At 59.4% G+C, this 27,661-nt stretch overlaps 1 protein-coding gene across 1 annotated transcript; it reads right to left on the reverse strand.

Moving 5' to 3' along the window:
- Positions 1–352: 352 nt before the first annotated feature.
- HS3ST4 (heparan sulfate-glucosamine 3-sulfotransferase 4) lies at positions 353–27,661 on the reverse strand. The gene is made up of 2 exons (XM_088520953.1): positions 26,934–27,661; positions 353–1,016 (listed from the first exon to the last, which is right to left on the reverse strand). The coding sequence occupies exons 1-2, from the start codon at positions 27,659–27,661 to the stop codon at positions 380–382; spliced, it is 1,365 nt and encodes a 454-aa protein (XP_088377079.1). The 3' UTR covers positions 353–379.

Genomic DNA, 27,661 nt, shown 5'->3' on the forward strand with positions numbered 1-27,661 from the left:
ACATGGTGCTCTGCAGCGTAACTGGCTTTATTCCTTCCGCGCGCGGACGCGCTGTGCGCACGGGCTGCTGCGCACGGAGAGCCGGGGCCGGAGGGATCCCATCTCCCGGCTCCCGCGGCTGCTGCTGCGGTCCGGAGCGCCGCCGGGGCAGCGGGATGTGCCCGTCCCGCCGGCACCGGGGGAAGGTCAGTGCGGAGCTTCCCGCTCGTCCCTCCGGCGCCTCCTCCCGCCCGTTCCCTGATCCGGGGCCGCCGGCAGAGCCCAGCCCGGCGCCAGGCCGGGAGCTGGACTCGGCGCCCGGCTCCGCGGCCGCCGCGTCTCGGTCCCGGCTCCTCCGCGTCCCAGCGCGGCGGGAAGAGCCTTCCCTGCCGCCGCGGCTCTACTGGTCGCCCTCCTCCTGCTCCCACTGAAAATCCTGGCCGATCATTTGGTAGAACATGACGTTGAAGGGTTTGTAAAACTTGCGCAGTCTGTGGATGACGTCGGGGTCTATTTTGGGGTGAGTTCGGCCCTTGGACTTGCCCAAGCACCGGGGAGCACTGCTGTCCTCCGGCTTCTTTAGGCAGGGGAACCCCTTGGTCTTATTAAAATAAAAGTGCTTCTCTGTGACAATCCTCTTGAGGCCCAGGAAGTCCTGCACCTTGGCCATCTCCCCGGCCGGGTCCGTGATGAGCCGCTCCCCGCTCACAAAGTGGATCTGGGAGAGGGGGAAGTACTGGAGCCAGTTCTCCAGGTGCAGGGCGTAGATCCCGATGCGGATGGCGCTCCAGGAGGCGTCGATGAGCCCCAGGGTCCGGTTCTTGAAGGCGAGCACCTCGAAGGTGGGGATCTCCGGCTTCTTGGAGAGCGTCTGCGTGTAGTCGGAGATGGCCCGGGTCACCGGGTTCCGCACCACCACGATGAGCTTGGTGTCCTTGGCCATGGAGTGGATGCGCTTGGGCGCCTCGTTGGTCACGAAGTAGCTGGGGGTCTTCTCCATGGTGATCTGCCCCTCCAGGGTCTTGGGCATGACGCTCCTGCGGGGACAGCACAGGTTAGCGGGACGGCTCCGCGCCGCCCGGTCCCGCCTGCTCAATTGAGTCCATTCACTCCAGAGCCTTGTAGCAGAGCGGTGCAGTTAGGATTACACAAGACCTTTTTGTTATGATGACATGCGTTTAAATGTCTCGGCTAATAAAACTTAATACAGAATAAGATCCCTTGCTTCTAGTACAATAATTAAATTTATTTACTATCTTGTGTGCAAGAAAGAATGACTTTTCTTTTATCTCTAATTCACATGCTCTGTCAATAATTAATTGCTGCTGGGTTTCCAGCTTCCTGTGCAAGCACTTTTATTAGCCAAAAGGAATTTGCCTCCTGGATAAATTAGCACGTAGCAAGACTTTCCTGGATAGCGTATTACCATCTTGTAAAATGAAACTGCAGCCAAGATAGCATTTACATCTACGAAAATGGAGAGGTAAGTGCTTCCCGCAGCCGCCTCCCGCGGATCACGGCAGGGTGGACGCTGCGCGGCGACGTCCCCTGCCAGCGGCGTCCGGATCGCCCGGGCCAGCGGTGCCGGGAGCCGGGACACCGGAGCGGATCGGGTTCCCCGGGACGCAGCCGGCCCCTTCTCTGCCCTGCGCCCCCGGCCCCGGCCTGGCCCACGGGAGCCACTGAGCCCTACAGAGAGGGAACGTGCGTGACCGACCGGGAACGCGGCCGCTGCTTCCGGAGCGGGATTCTCCCGGGCACTGGGACGCAGGAGCCAAGGAGCACCGTGCGCTTTGCTCCCTGTGCCCTGTGCAGGGGAAGGCATCCCGGCTGCCCGTCCCTCCATCCCTCCATCCTTCCCTCTGCTCCGGGCAGACGGCAGCTCCGAGCGCCGGCCGGACCAGCCTGCCACACTAATTGCTCTTAACAGCTGCCTTCAGACAAGCTCTTTATTTTCAAAGGCTACATTTTATAAATTTGTGAAGTTGCACGTTGCCAACAGCCCCTTGCGGTTTATTTAAATCCAGATTATCTTGTTTATTCCTTCAGTCACAGCTGTCATTTATCTCTGTGTAGGCAGCGTGCTGGCCGCGCTGCAGCTCTGCAGCAGTCCCGCTCGCGGCGCCGCCAGGAGCTGCATCCTCGCGTTCCCGCCGGGAGCGGCGGAGCGGTCGGAGCGGCCGCGGCTGCGGTGGTGCGCGGTGCCCTGCGCCGGTGCTCGCGGAGCCGCCCGCGCCGTTATTAACACGTCCCGCTGTAATTGCTCGAGCTGTGACCGTAATCCGGCAGCCGGGGGCGTCCGCGGGGAGAACAGCGCTGCAGCTGGAGGCTGCACTGTGCATTAAAAGCAGAACCTATTTGCTGTAAGCCCCCAAGTCAAATCTCTTGTTGAATTTGTTCAAACATAAATTTACAGCTGAATTTACATAGGTTTAATGTTTTATAATCTTTTTGGTCTGTGAATCTATATTCAAGACTGAGTGCATTAGCTTAGAAATATTGTGCTTAATGCTGAAAATAATTTTAATCTCGCCAAAGTCCAATCCTTTGCACATCACTAAACCTCAGCATCCAATCCCTTCTAATAAGGGACACAAGGTGCATCTGCCACTGCCTAATACATTGACACTGCTCTCATTCAAATGGCGTGTACATATGTTTCAAAAAACACTAAACAAATGCAAATAACTTCAGAAAAGGCCTTGGTTACTCCTGGGTTTCCATTTGAAAGAAACGGTGCTGGTTTGGAGGGGCTGGGAGAGACCCAAGGTGCCCCCAGGAGCCTCCCCACAGCTCGGCTTGCTGCTGCCCGCTCCTGCTGAGTGCTCTGCGCTCCCCTGCGCGCTCCCATTCCTGTTGTGCGCTCCTGTCTCCTGCTGCGCGCTCCCCTCTGCTGCTGCACGTTCCGCTCTCCTGCTGCGCGCTCCCTGCTCCTGCTGTGCTCTGCGCTCCCCTGTGCGCTCCCCTGCACGCTCCCCTCTGCTGCTGCACGTTCCGCTCTCCTGCTGCACACTCCCTGCTCCTGCTGCGCTCTGCGCTCCCCTGTGCGCTCCCCTGCACGCTCCCTGCTGCTGCTGCACATTCCGCTCTCCTGCTGCGCGCTCCCCTGCGCGCTCTCCTTCCCTCTGCTCCCCGCTCCTCCTCCCTGCTCCCCTCTTTGCTGCGCGCTCCTGTCTCCTGCTGCTGCTCCCCTGCGCGCTCCCTCGTCCTGCCGTGCGCTCCCCGCACGGTCCCCTCGCCTGCCAGGTGATTCCCAGCACACTTCCCTCTCCTGCTGCGCGCTCCCTGCTCCTGTTGCGCACTTCCCTGCACGCTCCCCTTCCCTGCTGTGCGCTCCCCTCTCCTGCTACCCGCTCTCCTCTTGCTGCAGGCTCCTCTCTTCCTGCACGCTCCCTCTCCTGCTGTGTGCTCCACTGCACGCTCCCCTTTCATGCTGCGCGCTCCTCTCCTGCAGCACGCTCCCCTGCATGGCCTCGTCCTGCAGCACGCTCTTCTCCTGCAGCGTGCTCCCTGCACACTCCGTCCTCCTCCTGCATGCTCCCCTGCACGCTCCCTTTCCTGCAGCTCGCTCCCTGCGCTCCATGGCCTCGTCCTGCTGCGCGCTCCCCGCGCTCCCTCTGCCCGGTCCAGGGCCCTCCCTTCCCTCAGCAATGTCAGACGGGGATGGAGAACGGGCTGCTGTTGCCATAACAACGAAGGTGCTAACACGGTGTTGACTAACGGCAAGCCGATATGATCAGAGCGCAGCACGGAGCTGCTATGGCAACCGGAATGCCGAGCGGGAATCGTGTCAATAGCCGAGTTCCCGAGGAGGGGGCTCGCGCCGTGGGGCTCCCGTCACGGGGCTCAGCCCACGCTATGGGGCTGGCGGCTGGGGCAGGACGCTGCCAGCGGCGCTCCAGCCCTTCCCGGCAGCAGGACACGATGCCGTGGAGCACAGCCTGCTCCTGGGGGGAATTTCCCCCCTGCACAGGGAGGATCCTGTGATCCTGTGGCTCATCAGCCTGTGCGTGGGTCGGCCGGATAAGGAGCTGCTCCGGTTTAGGGCGAAGCTCCGCAGGACGTGCCGCTCCTCCCACCGGGATGCAGCGGAGCCGGGGGCAGCCGGCTGCGCCGCAGGCAGAAACATAAATACAGCGATTTCCTGGGACCATCTGGCTGCGGCCTGGCAGGCGGGGAGCGACGCGATCACCACGGCCAGGTTGCTAAGCGGATCCATTAAAGTCTTTTAGCGACAGCAGCTACGGAGCCGCCGCTAATCCCGCTCCGCGCGCAGGCGTCGCCGCGCCAGACCCGCTCCACAAAATTAACGGCAACGCAGGGCACCGTGGCCAGGCTACGGGCAGCGACGCCGCGAGCTCGGCCTCGCTGCGGACCTGTGCCGGCCCCCGCATCCATGGGCGCATCCATGGGCGCATCCATGGGCACATCCATGGGCACATCCACGGGCGCATCCATGGGCGCATCCATGGGCACATCCATGGGCGCATCCATGGGCACATCCACGGGCGCATCCATGGGCACATCCATGGGCACATCCATGGGCGCATCCACGCGCCCGCACGGCGCAGGGACGGGATGGATGCCTGTCCTGCTGCATCCAGCGCGGGGAGGCAGCGGCTCCATGCTCAGCATTCATCGCTGCCGCCCGGCTCTGCGCTGCGGAGCCGGGATAATGGCTATTTGCTGCGTGCCTATGCTGATTATTTTGGGGATCAAATTCATTTATTATGCATGCAAAAATGGTAATACCCTGGCATCTGAAATGCTTTTAGGCATACAATATTGTTGTTATTCAAAATGTTTTTTTCTCTGTAATTGAATGGTTTACCTTATTATTACTTTATGTTAATGGCCCAGCATTTCCATTTTTCTATAGGACGCTTAATTGTAAGCGAGGCGCAATCAGAGCCGGTGACGCTGTCTGTAATTGCCATGTGCTAAGAGCAGCTGGCACCGCGTGCCGAGCAACGGAGCCGGGAGCGAGGAGCCTCCGGAGCCTCGGGAAGCCGCCCCGGGCCGGGACGCGCGCCGCCGCGCTCCACGCAGTGACACCCGGAGCATTAACGCAGACAGAGTGCTATTCATATCAGTTTGTACATTTAATCAGGTTTTCTGCAGTTTTCAGCAGGATGAGAACTATATCCCTGTCCGAGGCATTTGGTTCAAATCAGCTGAGACAGAGAGTAATCAAGATTTATGATTCCCGTCCTGCGGCGGATCATGCGGCCGGTGCGAGCGGCGCTGAACGACGGCTCCGCTCTCCCGTCGGGAGGAGGGAGCCGCAGCGATGGGAGCAGCGACAGCGCCGTACGGGATAACCGCGATCCCATCCCGAGCGCCGCGCGGAGCCGCGCCGGGAGCCCGGACACATCCCAGATCATTCCCAGCCCACGCTGGGCACGTGCCAGCAGCGGATGGAAGCAAATGCCTTTTGCATTAACACCATCGTGGGTGCGGGCGAGGGCTGCGCTCCCGGCACGCTCCAGCCCTGGTCCCTCGTGCATGGCGGATCGGGGCCCGTGCGCCAGGTTCCGCACGGCAGCGTTCCAGGAGGTGGGAAAACAGGCGGGTTCCCGGGCAGTCAATAGAGCAACCAGCGCCCGCCCTGCACAAACAGCGGCACCGGGGAGCCCCGGGCAGCACCGCGCGCGCCCATTAGTGTAAATGCTGAACACAAACCAATTAACACTCTCTAAGACTGCTTATCTTGTGTCACTTAGTGCTAAAATAAAGCCTAACACTAAATACACATATTGATTTAGCCATTAAATCTAGCATCACTCAAAATAGCTCATTTTATTATTGAGGAAAAATAGAGTCACCTTAGTCATCAGAACCAGGTGTATGTCGAGCAGTGACCTAAGTGCCAAATCTGGACCTGGACACGTGAGCAACAGCGCTCGGATGCTCCGGGGTGGTGGGACACGAGCGTGCGGCAGCGTTCGGGATGCTCCGGGGTGGTGGGACACGAGCGTGCGGCAGCTGTGTGCTGTGTGCCGCACCAAGGGACAGCGGCGCTCATCGGCCAAAAACGGTTATCTTGAGCGGTTTGGAGGCAAGGATTAAAAATGCATCTTCCAGAATTTAATATTCTGCCAGTCAGCTCCTTTTTGTAGGTGGAATCTATTAAAAAATTAACTTTCAGCTAAAATGCTACAGTGTTTTTTTACATTTAGCAGCTTGCTTCAAGCCCAAAACGTGCAATAACTCCCCGGGAGAGGCAATGGGCTGCATCGCGCCCCGGGCCGGCCCTTGGAGAGGCGGCAGTGCCAGCACAGGCGGCCGCAGATGGAGCCGCCGCGACGCGCCTGCTCCAGCCTCACATTCCCAGCAAAGCTGAGACATTCCCGACACAACCAACCAGAGAATAATCCAGAGCAGAGCAAGTCCACGGGCTGGCGAGTGCCAGGGCAGGAGGGGCACGTGATGTGATTTCATCTCTTCACTTTGCTGCAAGACGGAGAAGGAACTGCTTGGCAATGTATTTTTCTCAATAAAAATTAATGCTTTAACAAGAAGCCAAATAGCTACAGCTAATGTACTTCTGAATGAGATCTAAATTTTATTCATAAGCATCAGTGTCAGGACTAAAATAACATTTTTATGGACACTATGAGCATAAACAGCTCTGCTGATTCAAAAACAGAAACTGCACTTCTGAATGAATCAACCCATTCATTTGGAACAAAAGCATCATTTTAAATACACGCCTCAAATACAAGTGGAAGCCGGAGACAATATTGTCCTCGCGAGCCGCTCGCAAGGAGCGCGGCGGGAAGGGGAGGAGGTGCCGGGAGCCCCGGGATGCTCCGGGGCAGGAGGCGGCAGCAGGATCAGGGTCCGGACTCCGGACCCACCTCCGTGTCCCACCGGAGCAACCAGGGCTGCCCCCGAGCTCCAGGCTCGGGATTGCTGCTTGGGGCAGCGCGGACACGGCCGGGACCCGGTCCTGGGAAGCTGCAGGGAATTAGGAGAAAGTCACCCCGGGGCCGGCCGCGCTCTGAGCGGTGCCGCTCTGGCGCCCGAGGGGTTTTCTGGAAGCTTCGTTTTGGATTTGGTGCCGGCACCAATAGCGCCTCGATAGCCATTTCCACACCAGCAAAGCAGTTACGAACGCTTCAAAGGCACAAGTTAAAAATAGTCACATGGAAAATGTGGAGAGCCTTAGAGTTAGCAACTAACTGATAAAAGATTTGTAGAAAAGTACATCTGGGAGAGTGCGCTCATTATCGGCAGCAAAGCCAGCTGGTGTCAGAGGACGCTCCGGCACAGGAAACATTTAAGACACATGGGACAGGGCAAGAAAATTACAGAACTCTGGACGCAGTGGCATTTTGTGTGTGACATCCCCGAACAGGAGCGAGCTGCAGAGGTCTGCAGGGGCAGGACGGGAGCGCGGGTTGACGGGAATCGCCCTTGCACGGGAGATGGCAGCGCGTGCCCAGGGCTCCCGGGGGTGACGGTGCTCCCGGTGCCTCCCGGCAGCTCCCAGTGTCTCCCGGCAGCTCCCAGTGCCTCCCAGTCACTCCCAGCAGCTCCCAGCGGAGCAGCGGCGCATCCCTGGTTCCAGGCGATGATCCAGGGCCAGCTCTGCCGCTCGCAGAGCTGCATGGACTTGCTGCTGGTTGGCTTCCTGCAACAGGGCAATATATCTGCGGCCACAAATGAAAGATCAATATTTATTTAACACACACTACCCTTTGGAGGTCCTTAATTGTAAATTAATCATCATTAACTGACAGTAATTGAAGGGGCTGAAGGCTCCAGTCATGGTTTTCCCCAGCAGCGGCGACCTGGAGCGGCCGCAGGAGCGGAGCAGGGACAGCAGCCCCTGGTCCCACTGCAGGGATAGGGATGGGGGTGGGGGTAGGGGCCGTCCTGGCTGCAGGGAATGGGGATGAGGATGGGGGCAGGAGCCATCCCGGATGCGGGAAGCAGGGATGGGGATGGGACAGGAGCCATCATGGCCATGGGGAGCAGGGATGCTCCCGCTCCCGTGCACGGCTTGGTGAGGACGCCTGAGCACGCAGCAGATTGGAGCAGCCCTCCGGCTGCCTGAGCCGCTGCCAAGGTGCGTTTCCGTGCAGGGCTCGGCCGCGCAGGTTCTCGGGAAAAGGCGACATTCCCTGGCAAAGCCCTCCCTGACCATCTGCACCAGAGCTGGCCAAGTCCTGGTGCCAGGCAGGAGGCTCTGGCGATCCCTGCCTTCCCCTCGGCCTCACTAGAAGCCGCGTTTCTCCTGGTGCAGAGGAGCCCCCGGGAAGGACCGGGGCTTCCCTGTGCGCGGACAGCAGGGCACCAAGCGCTCCATGAGGTGCAGAGGTGTCCGGCCCCTTTAGCCCGGAGCCGGCAGCAGCCCGTGCGTGCGGACGGGCAGGCAGCGCCGTGCCCGGAGCCTGTGCCAGCAATTCCTGGCGTGAGGACGTTCCTGCTCGGCAGGAAGGATCAGGAGGCCCCGCTCTGCCACCCGCTCCTGCCCCAGCCCCTCTGCTGCCGCCGGAACGGGGCTGGATGCAGAGGTTGGACGCAGGGGTTGGATGCAGAGGGTTGGATGCAGAAGCCTGGACGCAGGGGCTGGATGCAGAGGGTTGGATGCAGGGCCTGGATGCAGCGGCTGAATGCAGAAGCCTGGACGCAGGGGCTGGATGCAGAGGGTTGGATGCTGGGGTTGGCTGCAGGGGCTGGATGCAGGGGCTGGATGAAAGGGCTGGATGCAGGGGCTGGATGCAGGGGCTGGATGCAGGGCTTGGGTGCAGGGCCTGGATGCAGGGGCTGGATGCAGGGGCTGGATGTAGGGCTTGGGTGCAGGGCCTGGATGCAGGGGCTGGATGAAAGGGCTGGATGCAGAGGGCTGGATGCAGGGCTTGGGTGCAGGGCCTGGATGCAGGGGCTGGATGCAGGGGCTGGATGTAGGGCTTGGGTGCAGGGCCTGGATGCAGGGGCTGGATGCAGGGGCTGGATGCAGGGGCTGGATGTAGGGCTGGATGCAGGGCTTGGATGCAGGGCCTGGATGCAGGGTTCAGCTGGGGCTCTCCATCCCGTGGCTGATCCTGCTGCCGGGGCAGCGCCCGGGCTCCGCACGCTCCAGCCCCTGCTGCACCACATCCCTCCACCCCATCCTTCCTTAGGGAAGGGGTTGGAGCCAGACAGGGAAACGGTTTCAGCAACGGCACAAGGAGGAGACCAGGGCTCTTCTGCCGCGGGCACCGCGCAACTTCTGCAAAGCCGGTTAGCTCTGGGCGACCAGCTGCACCGGGGAGCGCCGTGACCCGACTGCTGCAGCCTTCCCGGGATGCTCCCGGCTGCTGCCACACACGGAGCATGGCCCAGCCGGCCCCGGGGCCTGCGGAGCAGACACAGCCCCGCTCCGGCCCCGTCCCTCCGCTCCGGCCCCATCTGCAGAGCAGCCCATTCCCAACGGTGGAGCCCGAGCCACGCCAGGCCGGGCTGGAAATCCTCCGCTGGAAAATCTCCATACAAAATAAAATAAGAAAGTTCCACTGTAATCCTATTAATGCATCTCCACACGAGCTGGTATCTCCTGAAGAACACTTCCCATTAAAGAAATCAATTTGGTATTCGACTTTCTTCCTGTGGTGCATATTGAAGTGGGATTTGACAATGATGGAAAACAGATTTGTGTTAAATACTGCCAATAACGTCTCATAGCTCAAGGTTACAGCTCCTCATGAGCGACAGCTGCTCGCAGCCTCACGCTTGGAAAACGCTGCGCCCCACTACCAATTACTGCAGTTATTGGGTTTGAAGCAAACTGCACATCCCAACTCCGGGCCACGCACTTATCCGAGCTCTTCCCTGTGGCTGCCTCACTTCATCCCAGGTTTCTGAGGCAGCTCTGCAAACCAGGCTGTTTGATAGCACGGCATGGCATGGCATTGCATGGCATTGCACGGCATGGCATGGCATTGCACAGCATTGCACGGCATGGCATGGCATTGCATGGCACAGCGCAGCATGGGGTGCAGCAAGGTGCTCGCTGGCCATGTCCTTGTGCTCCGGGTCTGATCCGAGCTCTGGCGGGTTTGCAGCAGGCAGGTGACTTATCCAGTCTCTTCTGTCCAGCTAAGCACAAATTGAAGGTTTGGAGCCACTGCTTTAGTTGGGAATTTCAAGCAACCTTTTCATTTTTCCCATTCCTCAGAAGCCTGCAGCAAAGCAGTTGCTTTGTGTCCTAAATCCTACCTTTGATGTCCAACAAAAGCTTCCTTTTCTTTGATAAACAGAAAGCCATTTCATCCACACTTAGGAAAGCAGAGTCGTCGCAGGGGGTTGGAGACCTGTCCCAGCATCACTTCATGTGGGGATTCGTTTGCTCAGCAGCATCGTGTCCCGTGGGGCTGGTCACCACTGCAAAGGATGGGACAGGACGGGACCCTTGGGGACGAGCCCTGAGGGCTGCTCTTGGCACAGGACACAACGCGGGAGCCAAACGAGAGCCAAACCACGAGGGTGGCTGCAAACCCGGCGCCGCCGCGGGCTGCGTGCAGGCAGCGAGCGCAGAGCGGTGCTGGGACGGCAGCGAGCAGCGCGCGGGAGCTCCTGCGCGCTCAGCCCCGGCGTTTCCCCAGAGCGTTATTAACAAGTCAGCAAAGCCACGTGAAGCCCTGTCCTATTTGTGGAGCGTTTTCACAGCAGCGCTGCCGGGGAGCTGTGGGTCACCCGGGCACCCCTGCCCAGCAGCCGGCAGCGGGGGAGCCGGCGCAGCCGGGCTGCGAGCTGCCCGCGACACCACGCGCAACGCCCGAGATTTATGGGTCCTACCGAAGCTGGAAGAATAATGAACATTTCTGGCTTCCACCTATTAGCACTTTATTAAGCAATTACGGATGTACAGACCTTTCTCCTATACAAAGCACTCCTGCATCATTGGGAACAGCCTGCAAATATTCTGGAGGCATAAACAGAGCAATTAATCAGGGCCGTACGCGAGGCTGCAACGGAAGAAATTGCCATAAAGAAAACACAGAGAGGTATGGGGGAAATTTCCCCGAGGGCAACAGAGGGGCTGCAGCGGTTCCTGCAATCCTGGAGTGGGCCAACTACCAACAGCAGCTCCAGGGAATGGCACCAGAGCCCGCTCCCACTCCACACCGGAGTCCATTCCCATTCTGTGCTGGAGCCCATTCCCATTCTGCTCCGCAGCAGCACCCATTCCCGTTCCGTACCAGAGCCTGTTCCATGTCGCAGCTGCTGCAGGAGCACTGGGCGCCAGCCAGCCTTGGAAAGAGCAAAACCCGGGAGGTTGAGGAATAAAGTCAGAAATTCAGCTTTTTCCAGCAGCTTTGTCAGACATTTGGACACCTGGTGCTGAGCGCATCAGCATCACTGGCATCACCGGTGTCACCGGTGTCACTGGTGTCAATGCTGTCACCAGCATCACTGGTGCCACCAGCCCTCCTGGGGGCCCTGCAGACTGTGCGGTCTCACCATGAGCCTCCCGTTCCGAGGTGCAGGTCGGAGCACCCTGGTCCCAGGGCCCGGACCCTCCCGCTGGTCCTGCCGCCCCAGCAGCAATGGGCTGCGCTGGGTGCAGCGGCAGCTGCTCCTGTGCCCGCTCCTGCATTTCCCCAGGGACCAGCAACGTGCAGAGCCACCGCCGCCCTCCGCCCCCCAGACACTCGGTTGTGCTGTGCCAGGGCTTCCCGCCGCCGGCTGCGCTCTGCCAGCAGAAAACCGGCCCCGAGGGCGCGAGGAAACGCGGCGCGAGGGCCGGAGTGTCGTGGCCGCCTGGGTGCTGCACTTGCAGGACGCAGCCCCGCTCACACTGACAGATCATTTGCTTCACGCGTCCTGCTGCAAACAGATGTCTCTGTGCGACAGAGCAGCCACCCGCATGCTAAAGCGGCGCGTCCCAGCGCGGCAGGCCTCACGCTTCCTCCCAGAGCTCATCTTCAAAGACTCCCAGAGCAATCTGAGCATGCAGAGCAGACTGCAGGCGGCGAGCCTGACCCAGCTGGGCGGCTGCCCCGAGCGGGTCCCAGCCCAGACCAGAACCGGCCACGTTGTAGCCCCGGCCATTCCACAGGGCAGCCGACCTGTGGGGTGGCACCGAGGCGCCCGGCACGGCGCATGGCCAAGAGCGCAGGGGCTGCTCAGCTGCCTCCTCGCAAGCGCTTGGCGCAGAGCAGGGCGCTGGGTGCCAGGGAAGCCGCTCTGCTTGCGCTTGGCAGCCCGCGCGCTGCCGGGAAGCGCTGCCGGTGGGGACAGCGCGTGCCGAGGGAAGCGCGTCCTTCCCGGGGACCGTATGGCGCCGCGCGGTCCCAGCCGGGCTCCTGCAGCAGCAGATGCCTCTTCCGCACGCGCTGGCGGTGACTCACGGGGCTGGCGGAGCTCCCGGCGCTGCTCCGAGGAGCCCGCGCGGCTCCGCTCCCGTGGGGCAGGCGGGTCCGGCCGCGTGGAGCCCGGGGAGCGGTGCCGCTGGAGCTGCCCATGGCCCTGCTCGCGCCCCCCGCAGCAACGGTGTCCCCAGGGCTGCCTGCCCCTGCCCTGCTTGTCCAGGTCCACGTCCCAGCACCACGAGCCCGGTGCAGGGATGTCATCCCAGCAGGGCCACCGGAGCCCCGCATCCCTAGGACGGCTCCTGAGCGGTGCCGGGAGCGGGATGCAGCCGGGAGGAACTCCCTGCATGACGGGCGGCCGGGAGGGAGCGGAGCCGGGGAGCGGTGCCGGGGGCGCTGCCCAAGCCCTGGCGCTTGTGGCCACCGCAGCAGAGTTTATCTGCGCGCGGCCGCCGCGACCCCGCAACCTTGGCTGCCGTGACTTGCAGCCTGCCGGAGCGCCGCATTTGGCATTTATTAAGGAGAGCCATTATCATTTGAAAAACATTCCTGACTTTGTTGGGGCTTATCCTTGCCTGACTCTGCCGAGCTCCGGCTCGCTCCGGCTTTTCTTTCCCGCAGCCCTGATTGCCGCAATGCTGCACGGCCCAACGCCGCTGATTCCCGTCGAGGGGCCGCAGGGCAATGCCGGGAGAGCTCCCCGCAGCCCTGCTGCATTCCTCTTTTCCCACTTTTCAGGTCTCAGTTAATTAAGCCTTCAAATGTTGACTGTTGTTTTCCAATCTCTTCATTAAAGCAGTTGAAATCAAGTGTTCTGCCAACTAGGAAACTTTTTCCTCAAACATTTTAAATATTTAAAAATCTGCCGACCTCCTCCTGCTTCCTCCATTTGCAGGCGAGAACGAACCCGCCTTGGCCTGCTCCCCTGGCCAGGAATCCTGACTTCCCATGGGAAGGTGGCGATCCCGGGACCTCGCTGCCGGCCTGGGCTCTGCGACGCCCAAGACGGTTTTGACTTCTCGCTCCCCGGATTCTCCCAACCTTCCCTGTCCCGGGAATCGCCAGCATCTCCGGTTCTGGCGCTGCGCTCGGCTCCTCCGGCAGGTGCTTCCCGGGATGCGGTGCCGGAGCCGCCGCTCCCAGCGTCGCCGGAGCTTCGTGCTCACGGCAGGTGACAAACGGCCGCCTGTGCGGCACGTCTCTGCCGGAGCTGAGGTTCACCCAGAAACACATCCCCATGAGTTATTATCAGTTTCATTAGATTAATGATTGCAGAACCACTAACAGCATAGCAGATGAGGCATTTATTTTTGCATTCGTGTACAGTAGCAACCAGTTGCATGGTTTTGCTTAAATCAGGAGCAGAGCTGGACTGCAGACTGACAGAGCTAGGCATGATTTCTTGCAGGCTTTAGCGGCAAGGAGGCAGATTTATGATGCTTGAAAAGATACAGACTGGACTGGGAAATGGACAGAAATCTTCTTGGTCTGGGCGCGATGACACACAGAGCTTTAACCCCTTGCGTGCTCCTCCGAAGGCTGCACCAGGCTGACGGTGAGCACCTGGAAACACCAGGCTGAGGAAATGCAATTGGAAACAAGCAGGGAGGCTCCCTCCTTTTGGAGGGAGAAGCGCAGGACACAGTGCCCTAAAATACGCGGACAATAATCCATGTGCTGCACCCCCCGCACAGGCGCTGCTCCCCCAGGCCCGTTGCCAACCGTTCCAACGGGCCCGTTGCCATCCCGGCGCCGGCGGCCACGTCCCGAAGCGGCGGCTCTGCGGTGCAGTAGGTGCTGACACAGCCTGCGTTTTCGGTGCTCGCACAGCCTAAATCTGTCAGTGCTCGTGGCTGCCTGGAAGCCGCCGGGGGCAGAGCGCTGCCAGCAGGTGCATCCGTCCCCAGCCCACGCCGGAGACACGGAGCGGCGCCGGGAACGAGCCCAGCGCTCCCGGGAAGCTGCCGCCCACCAGCATCTGCTCCCGACGGCGCCCGCAGCGACCGCGAGGCCTCGGCCCTCCTCGGGAATCGAGGCCCTGGCACAAACCCCAGCGTAAGCACAAAAAGCACCGAGCAAAGGAGAAGACGGAGACGAATTTGAGGGACCAGAGAGATTGAGCAGAGAAACAAGATGCCAAGATAAGCAATGTACGTGCAGGAGAGATGCATTTTGACAAGGGCTAATATTTTATGCAGAGCAAATAACTCACTAGTAACAGATACGCACATTTAAAATGTAGTATTAGGAAGAAAACATTGCTTTCCCGATTTCTTTTTAGAGCCTCTGACGAGCCCAGCGTTCTCACCACGCGCTCTGCATTGCATTACAGTTAAACACGCTCCTCTTCCTCACCTCCCTCTTCCTCTCCCGGCTCCGGCCCATATAGACACGCGGCTCCGGCCGCAGGGTCACGCACAGGGACAAACCCCCATCCCCAGCCATGGATAGAGCTTTGCACTGTATAAGACATTTCACTATTCCACTCTGGAACTTGGCACCGGCCCAGAAGAGCGCGAGCTATCTTAAGCTTCATAAAAGCAGAGATAAAGCATTAGCAGGGGATGGTTCTTAAGTCGCGGGTTAGAGGCGCAGGGGGGAAAGGGTCTCACGGGGTGCTGGCCTGGGGGGATGAGCGCCCGCTTACGCGCCCGCCCGGGAAACTGGAGCACACTGGCATTAGCTAAAGCTTACTGCAAAACTACAGCAACCCAATTCGCGCAAGCTCCTAAGCACATAAAAGCATCAAAGGTAAAAATGCAAAAAAATGCAGTTGTTAATTAGGACGATGGATGGGGACTAGTTGCGCCGCTCCCCTGCAATGGTGCAGAAGCTGGACTGAATCTGAGACGTTTGGCAGGAAAGGTTGGGACGGTCAAGGTGGAGTCACATCCAGGCTGGCGTCACCCCAAGGGCCAAGGGACAGTCTGGGGGAGCCGCGTCCCTGGGGACACAGACGGGGGTTGACAAGCAAACGAGTCCCACGCCGGTGCCCAGGCAGGTCACCCTGCTGCACGGACGGGGCAGAGCTGGGTGCTGGGAGCTGCACGTCCACAACAGGCTGAAACAGCTTCCAGGAGGGAAGTGCTGCGGCTGCCAACAGCCGGGGACAGCCGGAGCTTGGGAAGGGGCCGCAGCCCGGGGACCCTGTGTCCCATCACGGAGTGCAGTCAAGAGCCGGAGCTTTTGAGCAGCAATAGCCAAGAACCGGGAAGCGGAAAACAGGAAAGAGCAAAGGCTTTTAAACAGGGAAAGGCTTCTGCCACGGAGGCGGAGGAGGGCTGAGGAGGGAGGATTAGCCGTCTATAAATACTAGCAGTGCTGACTTAAAAGGCTAATTAGAATAGCAAAAAGAAATACAGCAGCACATTTCAGAGACTATTTCAACTAACAAAGAGTTTTTCAAATCTGTTTGCAAGAGCGAATATAAAAGAGAAAATTGGATCCCCATGAAATGATTGCAAGAATTGGAGGAGGAGGAAGGTAGCGGCAGATCCGCAGCGCCAGCCGGGCCCGCTGACATCTCCATCCACCGCCGAGGCAGCGACGGGGACTCTGCGTGCGGGAGGAAGGCTCTTCCGAGGGACGGGCACGGCCAGGATGCTGGGGCCCCCGCGCAGGGAGCGACGCGGGACGTCCCGGCCGCAGCGCCGCGATGCCGGCACCGCCGCGTCGCAGAGCTGCGGCAGCCGCAACGCAGGACGCGGCCTTGGCCGGGAATTCTCTGCCCAGCACAGAGCGGGAACGCGGCCCCTGCAGCTGCGCTTTGCTGGGCAGGGAGAGAAGAAATTGCCTTTTCCTCTGGTTAAATGCCAAAGAAACGCCCTACCCCTCATGGCAATGGCCATGCGTGCGGGCGAGCAGGCCCGCACCACGAGCCCGGGTGCTGCGCGGTCCCGCGGTGCCGAGAATGCAGCAGCGCCAGAGCAGGGTCCCATCCGGCAACGACCGCGTGGGACCGGCCAGGAACGCAGCGACGCGGAGCGTTCAGCACACAATGAGGGAACGCTGGGAAAGCTCCGCTTCCCACCCCGCCGCCACGGGCGCTTTTCCTCTCCAAACCTCCCCGGTGCCACCGGCACAAGCACGGAGCAGCCTTGGACCACACGCAGCGCCGCTGCCTTCCATTATTTATTAGCAGATCAATTAGAATATTCTGTTTGCAGAAGAATATAATCCAATATGTACTTCAAGCACTAGCAACTAAATACATGCTTATTTAAAAATCAATCTAAAAGTCAAGGTTTCCTTTGTAAATCCTTACTACAGATTAAGAAAAAGCTTTGAGTGTTACCACCTGCTGAATGTGTCGTCTCAAGGAGACAGTTATACATTTTAAAACATCTCCGACGGGAATTGATTGTGAAAGGCAAACAATTGCTGAAAAGCCCTGGTGCGGAAGGGGCAGGGATGGTGGGGACAGCAGGGACGGCGGGGACGGCTGCTCCGCTGTCTGGGACATTGGGGACAGCCGCGGGAGCGCACGGTCCCGTCCCACGGGCCCTGTCGGGGCTCATGTCGCATCGCGGCGCCGCAGTGTCCTCTCCCTGCCGGTGGCTTCCCAGCCTCATCGCCATGTATTATTTATTGACCCTGCGGGTGACCTTGGTCCTGCGTCGCGGCGCTCCACGCGTCTCCGCACACAAGTGATGCTGGAGCGACACTGTCCTGGGGAAGGCGCCGCTGCCACCGTGTGTCCCGGTGGCCCCGGACCCGTGGGATGCCCCTTCTCCCATCCCACACTGATGGGTGCACCGTGTCCCCCATCAAACCCAGGCTCCCCCATGGTCCCGGGTCTGCACGGTGTCCCCGTGGCCTGGGGGGTGTCCCACGGGCCGCCCCGCGCGGTTCCCTTGGCCCCGCTCCGGCCGCACATACACGGGAGCAGCGAGCAGCCGGGCTCTCCTCCTTCCTTAAGCTCTTTCTGTTTCCTCTTTCATTTTTAAATCTTATCTGCAGGTAAAGGAGGGTGTTTGCAGGGATCAGAAGGTGACCTTTAGCGCGGCTGGCAGAGCCTCACACGCCACCCTGCAAGCTCGCGCGCGCTCCAGCATTAAACGGAGCAACGCTCTGATCTCTCTGCCCTCAGTGGAAAAGTTGTTTCACAAAGATCTGTACCCAAAGGCCACGCACTGGCATGAGAAAACTTAAAAAAAAAAAAAAAAAACAGGATTTAGGCACACGCTGTCCTCTAGCTTCTAAGAAAATCATCATTAAAAACTTTGCAGGGATTTCACTCTCTGTTAGCAGCTCCCAGGTTCTTGCCTATTTCCTGGGGTTAAAAGATCCCTGAACATCCCCCATCTTCTGCTTATCTACCTGCAGTCGCTAAATGCACCTCAGCAGAAGGTCGCTGCCGCAGAGGGGACGGAGGCAGCTGCAGGGATTAGAGCCCATCTGCAGTCTGGAAACACGTGGAGACGGTGTCACAGACCTGGCCAGTGTCCCCTGCGAGGGGAAGGGACAGGACGTGCTTGGGAAGCGCCGTGCTGGGGAGCTTGGACCACGCTGGGAATTGCTCTGCTCTGGTGCTATGCCGGGAATTGCACTGCCCTGGCGTCACACCGGGAACTGCACCGCTCCAGGGTCACACTGGGAATTGCCACCGCCCTAGTGTCACACCGGGAATTGCACCGCTCCAGTGTCACACCGGGAACTGCACCGCTCCAGTGTCACACTGGGAACTGCACCGCTCCAGTGTCACACTGGGAATTGCACCGCTCCAGTGTCACACCGGGAATTGCCACCGCTCCAGTGTCACACTGGGAATTGCCACCGCTCCAGTGTCACACGGGGAATTGCACCGCTCCAGTGTCACACCGGGAATTGCACCGCTCCAGTGTCACACTAGGAACTGCACCGCTCCAGGGTCACACTGGGAATTGCCACTGCTCCAGTGTCACACCGGGAATTGCCCCCGCCAGGCAGTGACACAGGCCGGGGGGCGCGGGGCCGGGGCCGCCGGATCCGGCAGCTCCCCGTGGGCGGTTGGGGACCGACCCGCGCTGGCCGCCGCCGTTGATCGTTTCCGTGTGGCCGCGGCCGGCCCTGCTGCCACCGGCTCCACGCAGGCGGCGCGGGCAGAGGCGCCGGAGCATCCCGGAGCATCCCGGAGCATCCCGGTGCCGGGGAGGCACCGCGGCTCCCACAGCGCGGCCGCCGTGCCCGCCGAGCCCCGCACGGCCGTGCCCGGCCCCGCGGGGGTTAAAACGCCCTCCTGCCCCCTGCCCGAGCCGGCTCCTCTGTTTGCAGGCCCCATTTCCCAGAAGCTGAGGCTTTTACGAGTGGATCTGCTGCAGAACCATGTTAATATAGATTGCAAGTTCTGTAAAGGTCAGATAACACAGCACAATTGAATCATATTAGCAAGCAGAGCGCCTTGGTATTTTACTAAGAAAACCCATAAAGCAGATTGTTTGTTGCCGAGAAACACATGTGGCCCCGTACAGGCGGTGTAATTGTCCCTGGATCAAACACGGGGTCACGGGGAACCCTCGCCCGGGGAGGGCACCGCTCCAGCACGGTGCCCACGCGCCGCAGCCGGGGAAGAAACAGCTTCCAAGGGGGCTGTTGAGAGACAAATACTCGATACTTCATTTAATGTAGGGCTTGCAGCTCACGGCTCCTCCCGGGTGCCGCGGAGGGAGCTGCGTTTCACACCGCTATTAAGGAAATGCAGAATTGATTGCAAGAATGATTGAGGATCTCTAAAGAGACAACTCCCAGGCCAGCCATGACCCTCCTCCTTTTTTTTTTTCTTTAATTTGTCTGTAATCCACTCCGACAAATCCTTTTATCACATTTATTTCCTTTCCAAGTTACGAGGGGGTGATTAATTACTTAACTTTGCAGCCCTGCTTATCCTGCTGCATGCTCCCATTTTTCTTCCTTTCCAAATGCTTCTCCGTCCCCCAAAGCTGTAATTCCTTCCCAAGCTTCCTCACTTGGTTGGTGGGCGCTCGCTGTCCCACGGGCGCCGTGTCCCACGGAGCAGGCGGCACTGCCCGCGGCTCCCGGCAGAGGGGACTCCGGCCCTCTCTCTCTGGACACTTTGGCACTGGGAAAGGGAAGCACATCCAGGCCCTCTGTTCTAGACCGCCCCCATCACGGGGAGCAGAAGGGTTGTTTTTGAAGGATGCTCCAGTGCAGAAGCCGTGATCGCCTTTCCCAGAGCAGTGGGAGCCGGGTCCCCATGTCCATCCCTGCCCGCTGCCACATCCCGGCCAAGCGCCGCCAAGGACACGCAGGGAAGCGGCAGGATTCCAATCCACTCCCTCTTCCCCCTTGCCTTGCCCGTGCGGGGCCTTGGCAGCTCCCGACCTCCTCCTTCCCAGCCCACACAGAAAGGCCCCGGAATGGGGCAGGTTTCACCCATCACTTCCAAAGCGGCTCTGCAGACGGGGCCCCCACGCCTGGAGCGAGCAAGAGATGCTGAAGTGCAAGGAGACCCGGAGGAAAGGAACAGCAGGGAGGCAATTGTTTTTATTGCTAGAGCAGCAAACAGAGCTAATTGACTCTGCTGGAAAACACAGGGAGGGGAAGGGACGGATGCAGGACAGGTAAGAGGGAGCCTGAATATTCATGGGCCTAGAAACTGCAAAGCTGGGAATGCAAAATACCTACACAAGCTGCCGCAGGCAACGCGACCACAGCGCTCAGGGACAAAGCTGGGACCTCCTGCATTTACCATATAGACATTTATGTATTTTAAGTACTACTTGGGAGCAAGTGCTGCGCCCAGCAGGCCGCTTGCATGGGATGCAGCAGCTCCGAGGCGGCGCTGGGACCCGCGGGCGCTTTGAGCAGTTGCTGCCACCAGCGACCCTGCGGTCTCAGCGCTGTTGGATATATCAGCGCAGGGGCTCCCGCTTAATTAAGGCGGCACGCGTGTTCTTTATTGCGGCACTAAGCCAGGTCAGCAAGAAACACCGGCATGTAGATCCCGTTAACGAAGGGAAAAGCCCAGATCCCGCAGCGCCCGTGTGAGCGCCAGGGCCTGCGACGGCTCCGCAGGGCACGCGGGCACCGGGGGAGGACGCGGGCAGGAACCGCGCGAGCGACGCTCTGCGCGGCCGGCGGGACAGCCCCGGCACCGCGGCTACAGCTACCCCTTGGAAAAGCACAACCCCCGGGGCTGGAGCATCCCCAGCCTTGGCCTTGCACAGCAAGGCAGTTCGCTTGCAAGTGTCGCCACGTGTCAAAGCCACATCAGGAAGCATCAAACCAGCGGCCCCGGCAGGACGAAGGCGACGGTGAGGACCAGCGTTGGCCTTGGCATCGCTCCACCTCAACCCGCAGGAGGCCCCACCGGGAACGCCACTTGTATCCAACCTCACATCCATAAATGAGATCCTTAAGCTCTCCAGGCATGAGAAAGCAAGCTTTTCACCATGGCCTGCCTCAAAAAAAGCTGAAAAAATTCTTTTCAAGTTCTCCAAACCAGCTAGTCCTTGGCAGGACACGGATGGTCTCCCACAGAGACAACTGTATCCCAAGAGGAGAGCGCTCCGGGATATTGCACAAGAAGAGAGTAATTATAAAACACCTTGATGTAGCTTTAGCAGCAGCAGCTCTGGCAGAACAGCCCGTAATGATCCAATAACACTTTTCCTGCTGCCAGAGCAGCCGCGAGAAGCCCCGAGTCATCCAAGCTCTAAATCCGCCCCGGCCCTTCCTTTGTCATTAATTGTCAGGCTATTGGCAATGCGCATTTCACCAAAGAGATCCCGATTTCATGGTGGACTAGACTGCAGAAACGCCTTTTCTAATCTTTTTAATTCTTAGGTAGCAAAAAGCTTTAATATTTTCTAATTTGCCAATATCTAACACTATCACTACAATTTAGGAGCAATAATAGTCAAGGCACCGCCAGCGCGATAAGCTCGATCTCCCCAGTTCCATCAGTTAACCTGGGAGAGCAACCGCGTCCCTGTGAGGAGCAACGATGGAGAACAATATTTAGATAGAGATAAACCCTGTTTTGCATAGGAAATTGTGTTATGATTTGCCGGATCTCAGAATCTCTCAGCTTGACACCTTAGTTTACTAGTGAAGTTATTGCCTCGGGCGTTTTCCTGCTGTGCTTTGATTTCTCCCGGGTTTCTGGAGGATTTTGCGCTTCCGACGCAGGCGCACAGCACGGGCGCGCTGCCCCTCGACGGCTCCGCGAGCACCGCGCCGCTCCACGGCCACCGCGGCCAAGGACGAGCGAGGCTGTTTGCAGACACGGACAAGCCCCGTAGGTTATTCCCATCGGAGCCGAGCCCTGCGGATGCCCCGGCGCCATCCTGCTCCCTCCTCCGACGGGCACAGGCAGCGCCGGGGCATCGGGGAGGACTCCGCATTGCTCAGCCGTAAAAATCGATCGCGAGTTTTCCAGCCAGCCTCGGCATTTGGCCTGTTTATATTGCCAAATAAATTCTTTAAAGAAGCACCGTACTCCACCGGAGAGCTTGTCAAGGTAAATATCCGCATTTACATAAAATGTGACTAGCAATTGAAACATTAAAGCCATAAAGAGCAGGTTTATGATCCATCCTCGATGCTTGGATGTGTAATACGACAAGGGGGAAAATAGCGCGCCTTGCCACATTTGCTAAATTGGTGTGTTGACTCTTGGGATAAAAACGGGAGATGTGAAAGAGCGGGGAAATGTTTTTCCATAAATACGAGCCCCTTCCGCAGCCTTCAGACATGCTGCTTCCAAAGAGTCCCCTTTGGCTCGGAAACAGCAGCGCGGGAATAAGGAAGGGGAGGGCAGAGCAGGGAGCGGATGGGGCAAAGCCCCAGGCTGGCGCCGCGCTCCGGCCCGGTGCTCCAGCCTCCCTTGCAATTCATGTTTTCGTGTTAAACTTTTCTTTCAAAGGGCCTGGAAACCAATTTAAACCATTTCAGATCCTAAATAACACTTTTCAAAAGTGAATAGAAGGATAAAATGGACTGCTGCCTCCTTACACGCCACGGTGAAATTATAATATCCACACTTAATGCTCTGGAAAGTTGGATAGTGCATGTTCCTCACCCAAACTCCGTGCTCCATTCCAGCCATTCACTCGCACTCTTATCCTTCGCAATTCATTGAAACCACTTCAAGCAAAAATCATTTGAAAGAAATTACCTCTGCGCGGCAGCGCCAGAGCAGCGAGCGATGTCCCATGTGAGCTGCTCGGCCCCCAAAGCAATAAAACTCCTGCTGAAGTGTGTGATATAAGAACTCGGGGAAGAGGAGTCCCCATGACAACTGCAGGCAGGAGAAGCCCATGGAAAGCAGGAGACCCGGCCCCCAGTGCCAGGTGCCCCTGCCCGGACGGGGATTTTCACTTTGAAAGTCAGGAGCTTTTGTCCACAGCTTCCTTTGAAAACCGGCGGCTGCTTCCGAGCCGGCGGCGCCTCCGCACCGGGAACAGCCTCCCGGAACGCAGCGGGAGCAGCGGCCGGGCGCAGACCCGGCACGAGCGGCCAAGCCCGTGCGGCTGCCTCGACAGGGGCGCAGCTTTTCCCGGGATACAGTGGAATTTTCTATGGCATCACACCCTGGCACAACACCGTGCAAAGCGCACAGCTCACCGACTCCGACACCGCCAATGACACTTAAGCCATTAGGAGCGAGGCACTCCAGCATCCACTTAAATGGATTATTGAGCAAAATCCTGGAGAAAGTGTGTTCTCGAAAATACAGTGTAACAGCGAGATTATTTCAGGCCTGGCAGCGCATTACACTTGCTCGAGTGCTCCAGGGACGCTCAGAAGGCATTAGGGAGCACAGCGGCGCGCTCAGCTCCTTGCCCGGGTTGTAACTCGCTTCGGTGACTTTGCAAGGAGCCACCGGGCTGCTCCTGCGGAGCAAGGAGCGTCGCCGGGATGCGGCCCCAGCGCTCCAGCGGCATCACCGGGATGCGGCCACAGCAGCACCGCCGGGCAGTCACTCTGCACCAGACCCTGCACCGGCCGGGACGGCACCAGCCACAAGCGCTTCCCAGACCTGCTTCCCAGGCGACTGTGCAGAGACTCCTTGGAGAGCCGCTGCCGGCACTGGGGTGCTCCGTGCTGCCCGTGCACTTGCCTTGCAGGGATGCACCGGAAAACCGGGGCTCGAAAAGCAGCGCCAAGGCAAGACCTGTCCCAGAGCTTGGGGGTTGGAGAGGGGGCTGCAGCCCTTAAGGAGCCAGGGCTGCGCAGCAACACTCGCAGGATGCTGAGCCGGGATTAATCCCCATGTAACAGCTCCACGGAAGAGTGGGGGCAGCTGAGTCACTGCCTGGCAGCAAGAGCCGGTTCACAGCAGGGCCCGGAAAAAACAACGTCTTTCGCCAGCGTGCCCGGCGGGGACGCGGGACGCTGCCCCGGCACCGCGGAAAGCCTGGGGGCTCCGCACACGCCAGGGCGCGGGACGGCGCGAGCTGCTCCGGCACGGCCCGGGGACGCGGCCACGTCTGCCAAACCCTGCACGACGGCTCCAGGGGACCGTGCGGGGCCGCGCTGTGGCCACGCGAGCAGCGGGAGCCGCGGGGACCGCTCGGGGCGCACGGACCTGCGCCCTGCGCTGACGCCCTGCGCTGACACCCTGCGCACACAGCGCCCGGGACACGCGCGGGGGACGGGGACGGCGCGAGGACACAGCGGCACCGCAGCAGCCTCCTTGCAGCCTGGGGCCAGGGTAGAGAGCGTCACCTTCTCCAGAAAACCTGCTGAACGTGCACACGGGCTGCAGCTCCCGAGCGAGGTTCGGAATAACCTACAAATCAGTGAATTCTACCCCCCCTAATTTTCAGCTCACCCCCGTCAGGTTCTCTCTTTGCATTACGGACACCACTTGATTCTCATCAAAACGACACATTTGTTTCCAAGTCGTGCTGCAAATACTCAGCTTTCTGCTCAACACGGGATGCCGAGATGGGCTGGGCCAGGCGGGTGGCAGGACCGGGGCTCCTCGGCCCCCGGGGCGGCAGCGGTCTCAGAGCAGGGCTCATCCGCTCATCCGGCCTTCCCCTTCACCCGGTGCACAGGAGCCTGCATTAGGGAAAAAAGAAACTGAGGCAATGCCTCAAAAGCCATTGCACACCAGGGCATCAAGAACAACCCCAGGAAAGCTGCATCCCTGAACTTGTCCTTCAGGCAACCCAACATTAAAATGTATGGGATTACAAATCACAGCCGCATTGACAATTCTGGTAGCTGAACATTGAACAGCCAAAGCAAGCCTTAGACCTGGCTCACATCAGTGCCTGTGTAGGGAGATGCTGCTCCTGTAATCTGCACATGAACTTCGACAGGAGAGTCAAAGCAGTCGCAAACAGCACAGCATTTCCTAAAGGCTACCGGGAAAACAGCAGAGTAACGGGCTGAGCACACGCAGCACCGCCGGGCAGGCAGGGAGCTGCGACCTCAGCTCCCCAACACCATCCTGGCAGCGACGTGTTTGTAGCTGACCCAGCTCCAGCCAGCAGAGACACGAACAACGCAGCCCAGCGCGCACGGCAGACGCGGTAGCACGAGGTGCTGTCTCTGTTTTACCCATGGGGACGCCGCCGAGCCCAGCCCCGAGCGGAGCGCGGGGACCGGGGCTCGCTCGCGGCTCCGGGCAGGGCATCGTGGCACCGAATGACGAAGCAGGACACGTACGGGCTCAGCTGCCGCCTCCCTTCACTGCACGAGGAGATCAACTTGGCCTTACAACAGCTAGCAGTGTGTAATGCATAAAAGGAAGCATATTATATGCAAAATACAAACAGTGATAGAAGCCACTGAAAGGAGATGCTGATACAAACACTTCAGTAGCTGCTGCTACAAAGCTGCTGCTGTGTTATAGGAAAGCTAAGCTGTTTCTGTGGCTGGGAAAAGCCCCCAGTCGCCGTACCAGGGCACGGCCGCAAGCAGCCAGCCTTCCTAATGCCCTGCACCCAGCAGCCTCACGCGGGGTCAGGAGGAAACGCCTGCTGATGCGACGGCAATCCTCTCACCGGCTCCTCCGGGGCTTTCCTTGCTCGCGTTCACAGCGCGCGCAGCGGCTGCCCAGCCGCGACACCAGCCCGGCGCGAGGGAAACGCGCGGCTGCCGCCGGAGCGCAGGACGGCTCCGCTGCGCGCCCCGTTATCCCGTGCCAGGTTGGACAGCCAGGACGGAGGCACCGGGCCGCAGCAGCGCCGTTTACTCAGCCCACGGCTGCGGGATGCGGCTCTTGTCTCTGCCCAGCAGCTCCATAAACCAGCTTCCACCCGGTCTTCTCAGTTCCTACCTCTCTCAGAGTGCAGCACACCATTAATGCGAGAAATCTGCTAAACAAGTCACAGAGCTACTGCAAGGATGAAAAAAAATTCAAAATGCATCTGCAAGGAAAACCCTGTGCGTGCCTTTACCTCCAGGAGAGCAGCTACACCCACTCCAGCCCCTTTCTTGTAGCAGGACTTTAAAGATGAAAAGGCAGCTCTTGCCATATCCAGTGCTTGATCTTCTTTTGCCTATGTCAAATAAACCGAAACCTTTCATATGCCACTCTCTAGCCTCTTCCAACAAATTTCTACATTTGTTTTTCAAGGCAAGCTTTCCTTCAGGAAAATTCAGTAAAATAGGCTACTGGGTCTGAAATTACATATTATAAAATAAAAAAGTAAAATAACCACAGTTAATCCTTCATTCTTTCCTCATGTTGGTTCAACACTCTCAAAACACTCTCAGACACAAACGTACTTTCACGGCACTGGGCTCCACATTATTCGGTTCCCTCTAAAAAATCCCTCATCGCTTTGACGAAGCCAAGCAGACGCTACACCAAATAACCGTTATGAAGACTTCCACAATTCCTACAGATCACTGCCTGGAGTGAGCACTGCTCCTGATCAAATCCTGTTGTGAGAACTGCGTACTGTTTTATAAGACTGACCAGATAACCCAGGCAGTGCCTAACCTGCTGCACCCTGTTCCTTGGAGTGGCTGAGCAACCACTACGTGAAGCAAAACAAAGAGCCTGAAATTTATGGGCTTAACCACAAATCATTTTCTTCTTGGAAAGCCACTATCATTGGCCTATTTTAACCATAAACTAAGAACTACAGAATTTGCAAGTGACACTAATGCACTGCATTTTTTTTAGTCCCAAGAAAACAAACCTGAAACCTTGAGCCAATGCAATTCATTGATTTACTAAACTGACAAGGCACTTAGTAATTCTGTAGTTCAGTATTTCTTCAAGAAATAGAGCTTTTAGTATAACATTTTAGGACAATCTTATGCTATGCTACACAACAAGATGCAGAGATTGCCTTGTAAACAGAATCCAATCTAGTCAATGGAAAAACTTTCCATGGATGAACTTGTTGAATAAAGAGCGAATCTTGTATGCGATACGGACTCTGCAGCTTGCACGAAACAAGGATGCCCTCCTCACCCCGAAGCCCTCAGCACCCCGGAGCTCGCGGGCCTCTAGTTCAGCAGGTACCAGTTATGACACGAGTGTCACGCCGCGATGCCCACGCAGCTTCACTCTCTGCCTGGCTCCAACGGCTCTGCCAAGGGACATCCTGCTCCCTGTGCGACCCGCAGCTCTGCCAAAGGGACCTTCATGCACATCCCGCTCGCAGCGCGACCCGCAGCTCCCACGGCTGGAGCCATGAGGCGAATCCCCCTGCCCGCCACGGCGCCGCTCCGCGCACCCACCTGTACCACTGCAGCCCCTTCTCGTAGTTCCTGTCGAAGAAGTGGGGCTCGGTGCCCACGGCTCGCACGTCGGGGTGCGCGCGGATGGCCTCCAGCAGCGCCCGCGTGCCGCCCTTCTTGACGCCGATGATGAGGGCTTGCGGCAGCCGCCTCTCGCCGTAGTCCGGCGTGGTGCTCCGGCCGCCCGCGCGGCTCAGCTCCTCGTCCGTGGTGCTCGACTCCTGCGGGTCCCGCTCGAAGCCACCGCTCGGCGCCGCGATCGCCTCCCCGGGGGCCAGCGGCGCCCGCGGCCACGCGCCCGCTGCCGCCTCCCGGCTGCTGTTGGCGGCGGACGGGGCCGGGGAGCTGCCGGGCGCGGAGCGCGGAGCGGCGGGCGCCGCCGAGCCCGGGGCTGCGGGAGCCGCGGGAGCCGCCGTGCCCGGCGCTGCGGAGCGCGGCGCTGCGGGGACCGCCGGGGAGCGCGGGGCGGCCGGGGCCGCCGTGCTCGGGGCTGCGGCAGCCGCCGCGGCCGGAGCCGCGGGGCCCGCGGCGGAGCGCGGGGCGGCCGGGGCCGCCGTGGCCGGGAGCGCGGCCGGGGAGCGCAGCGCGCCGGGCCCGGCGCCCCCCATGAGGCTGTAGCACAGGTAGGTGAGGCAGAGCGAGAGGCTGCACATGCAGAGCAGCTTCCGAGCCGGCGGCCCCTTAGAGCCGCGCGCGCCCGGCGGCCCCGGCGGGGCGGCGGGGGCCAT

The sequence above is a fragment of the Tinamus guttatus genome, unplaced genomic scaffold (genome assembly GCF_059628265.1).
Source record: "Tinamus guttatus ecotype Peru unplaced genomic scaffold, ASM5962826v1 Tinamus_guttatus_pri_ptg000107l, whole genome shotgun sequence".
NCBI lineage: Eukaryota > Metazoa > Chordata > Aves > Tinamiformes > Tinamidae > Tinamus > Tinamus guttatus.

What these genes read in the sequence shown, in the direction of transcription:
- HS3ST4 (XM_088520953.1), bottom strand. Translation starts at nt 27,661, where the DNA reads ATGGCCCCCGCCGCCCCGCCGGGGCCGCCGGGCGCGCGCGGCTCTAAG. An exon ending in AAGGGGCTGCAGTGGTACAG is followed by an intron (nt 1,017 to 26,933) that starts GTGGGTGCGCGG and finishes CTGTCCCCGCAG; the next exon opens with GAGCGTCATGCCCAAGACCC.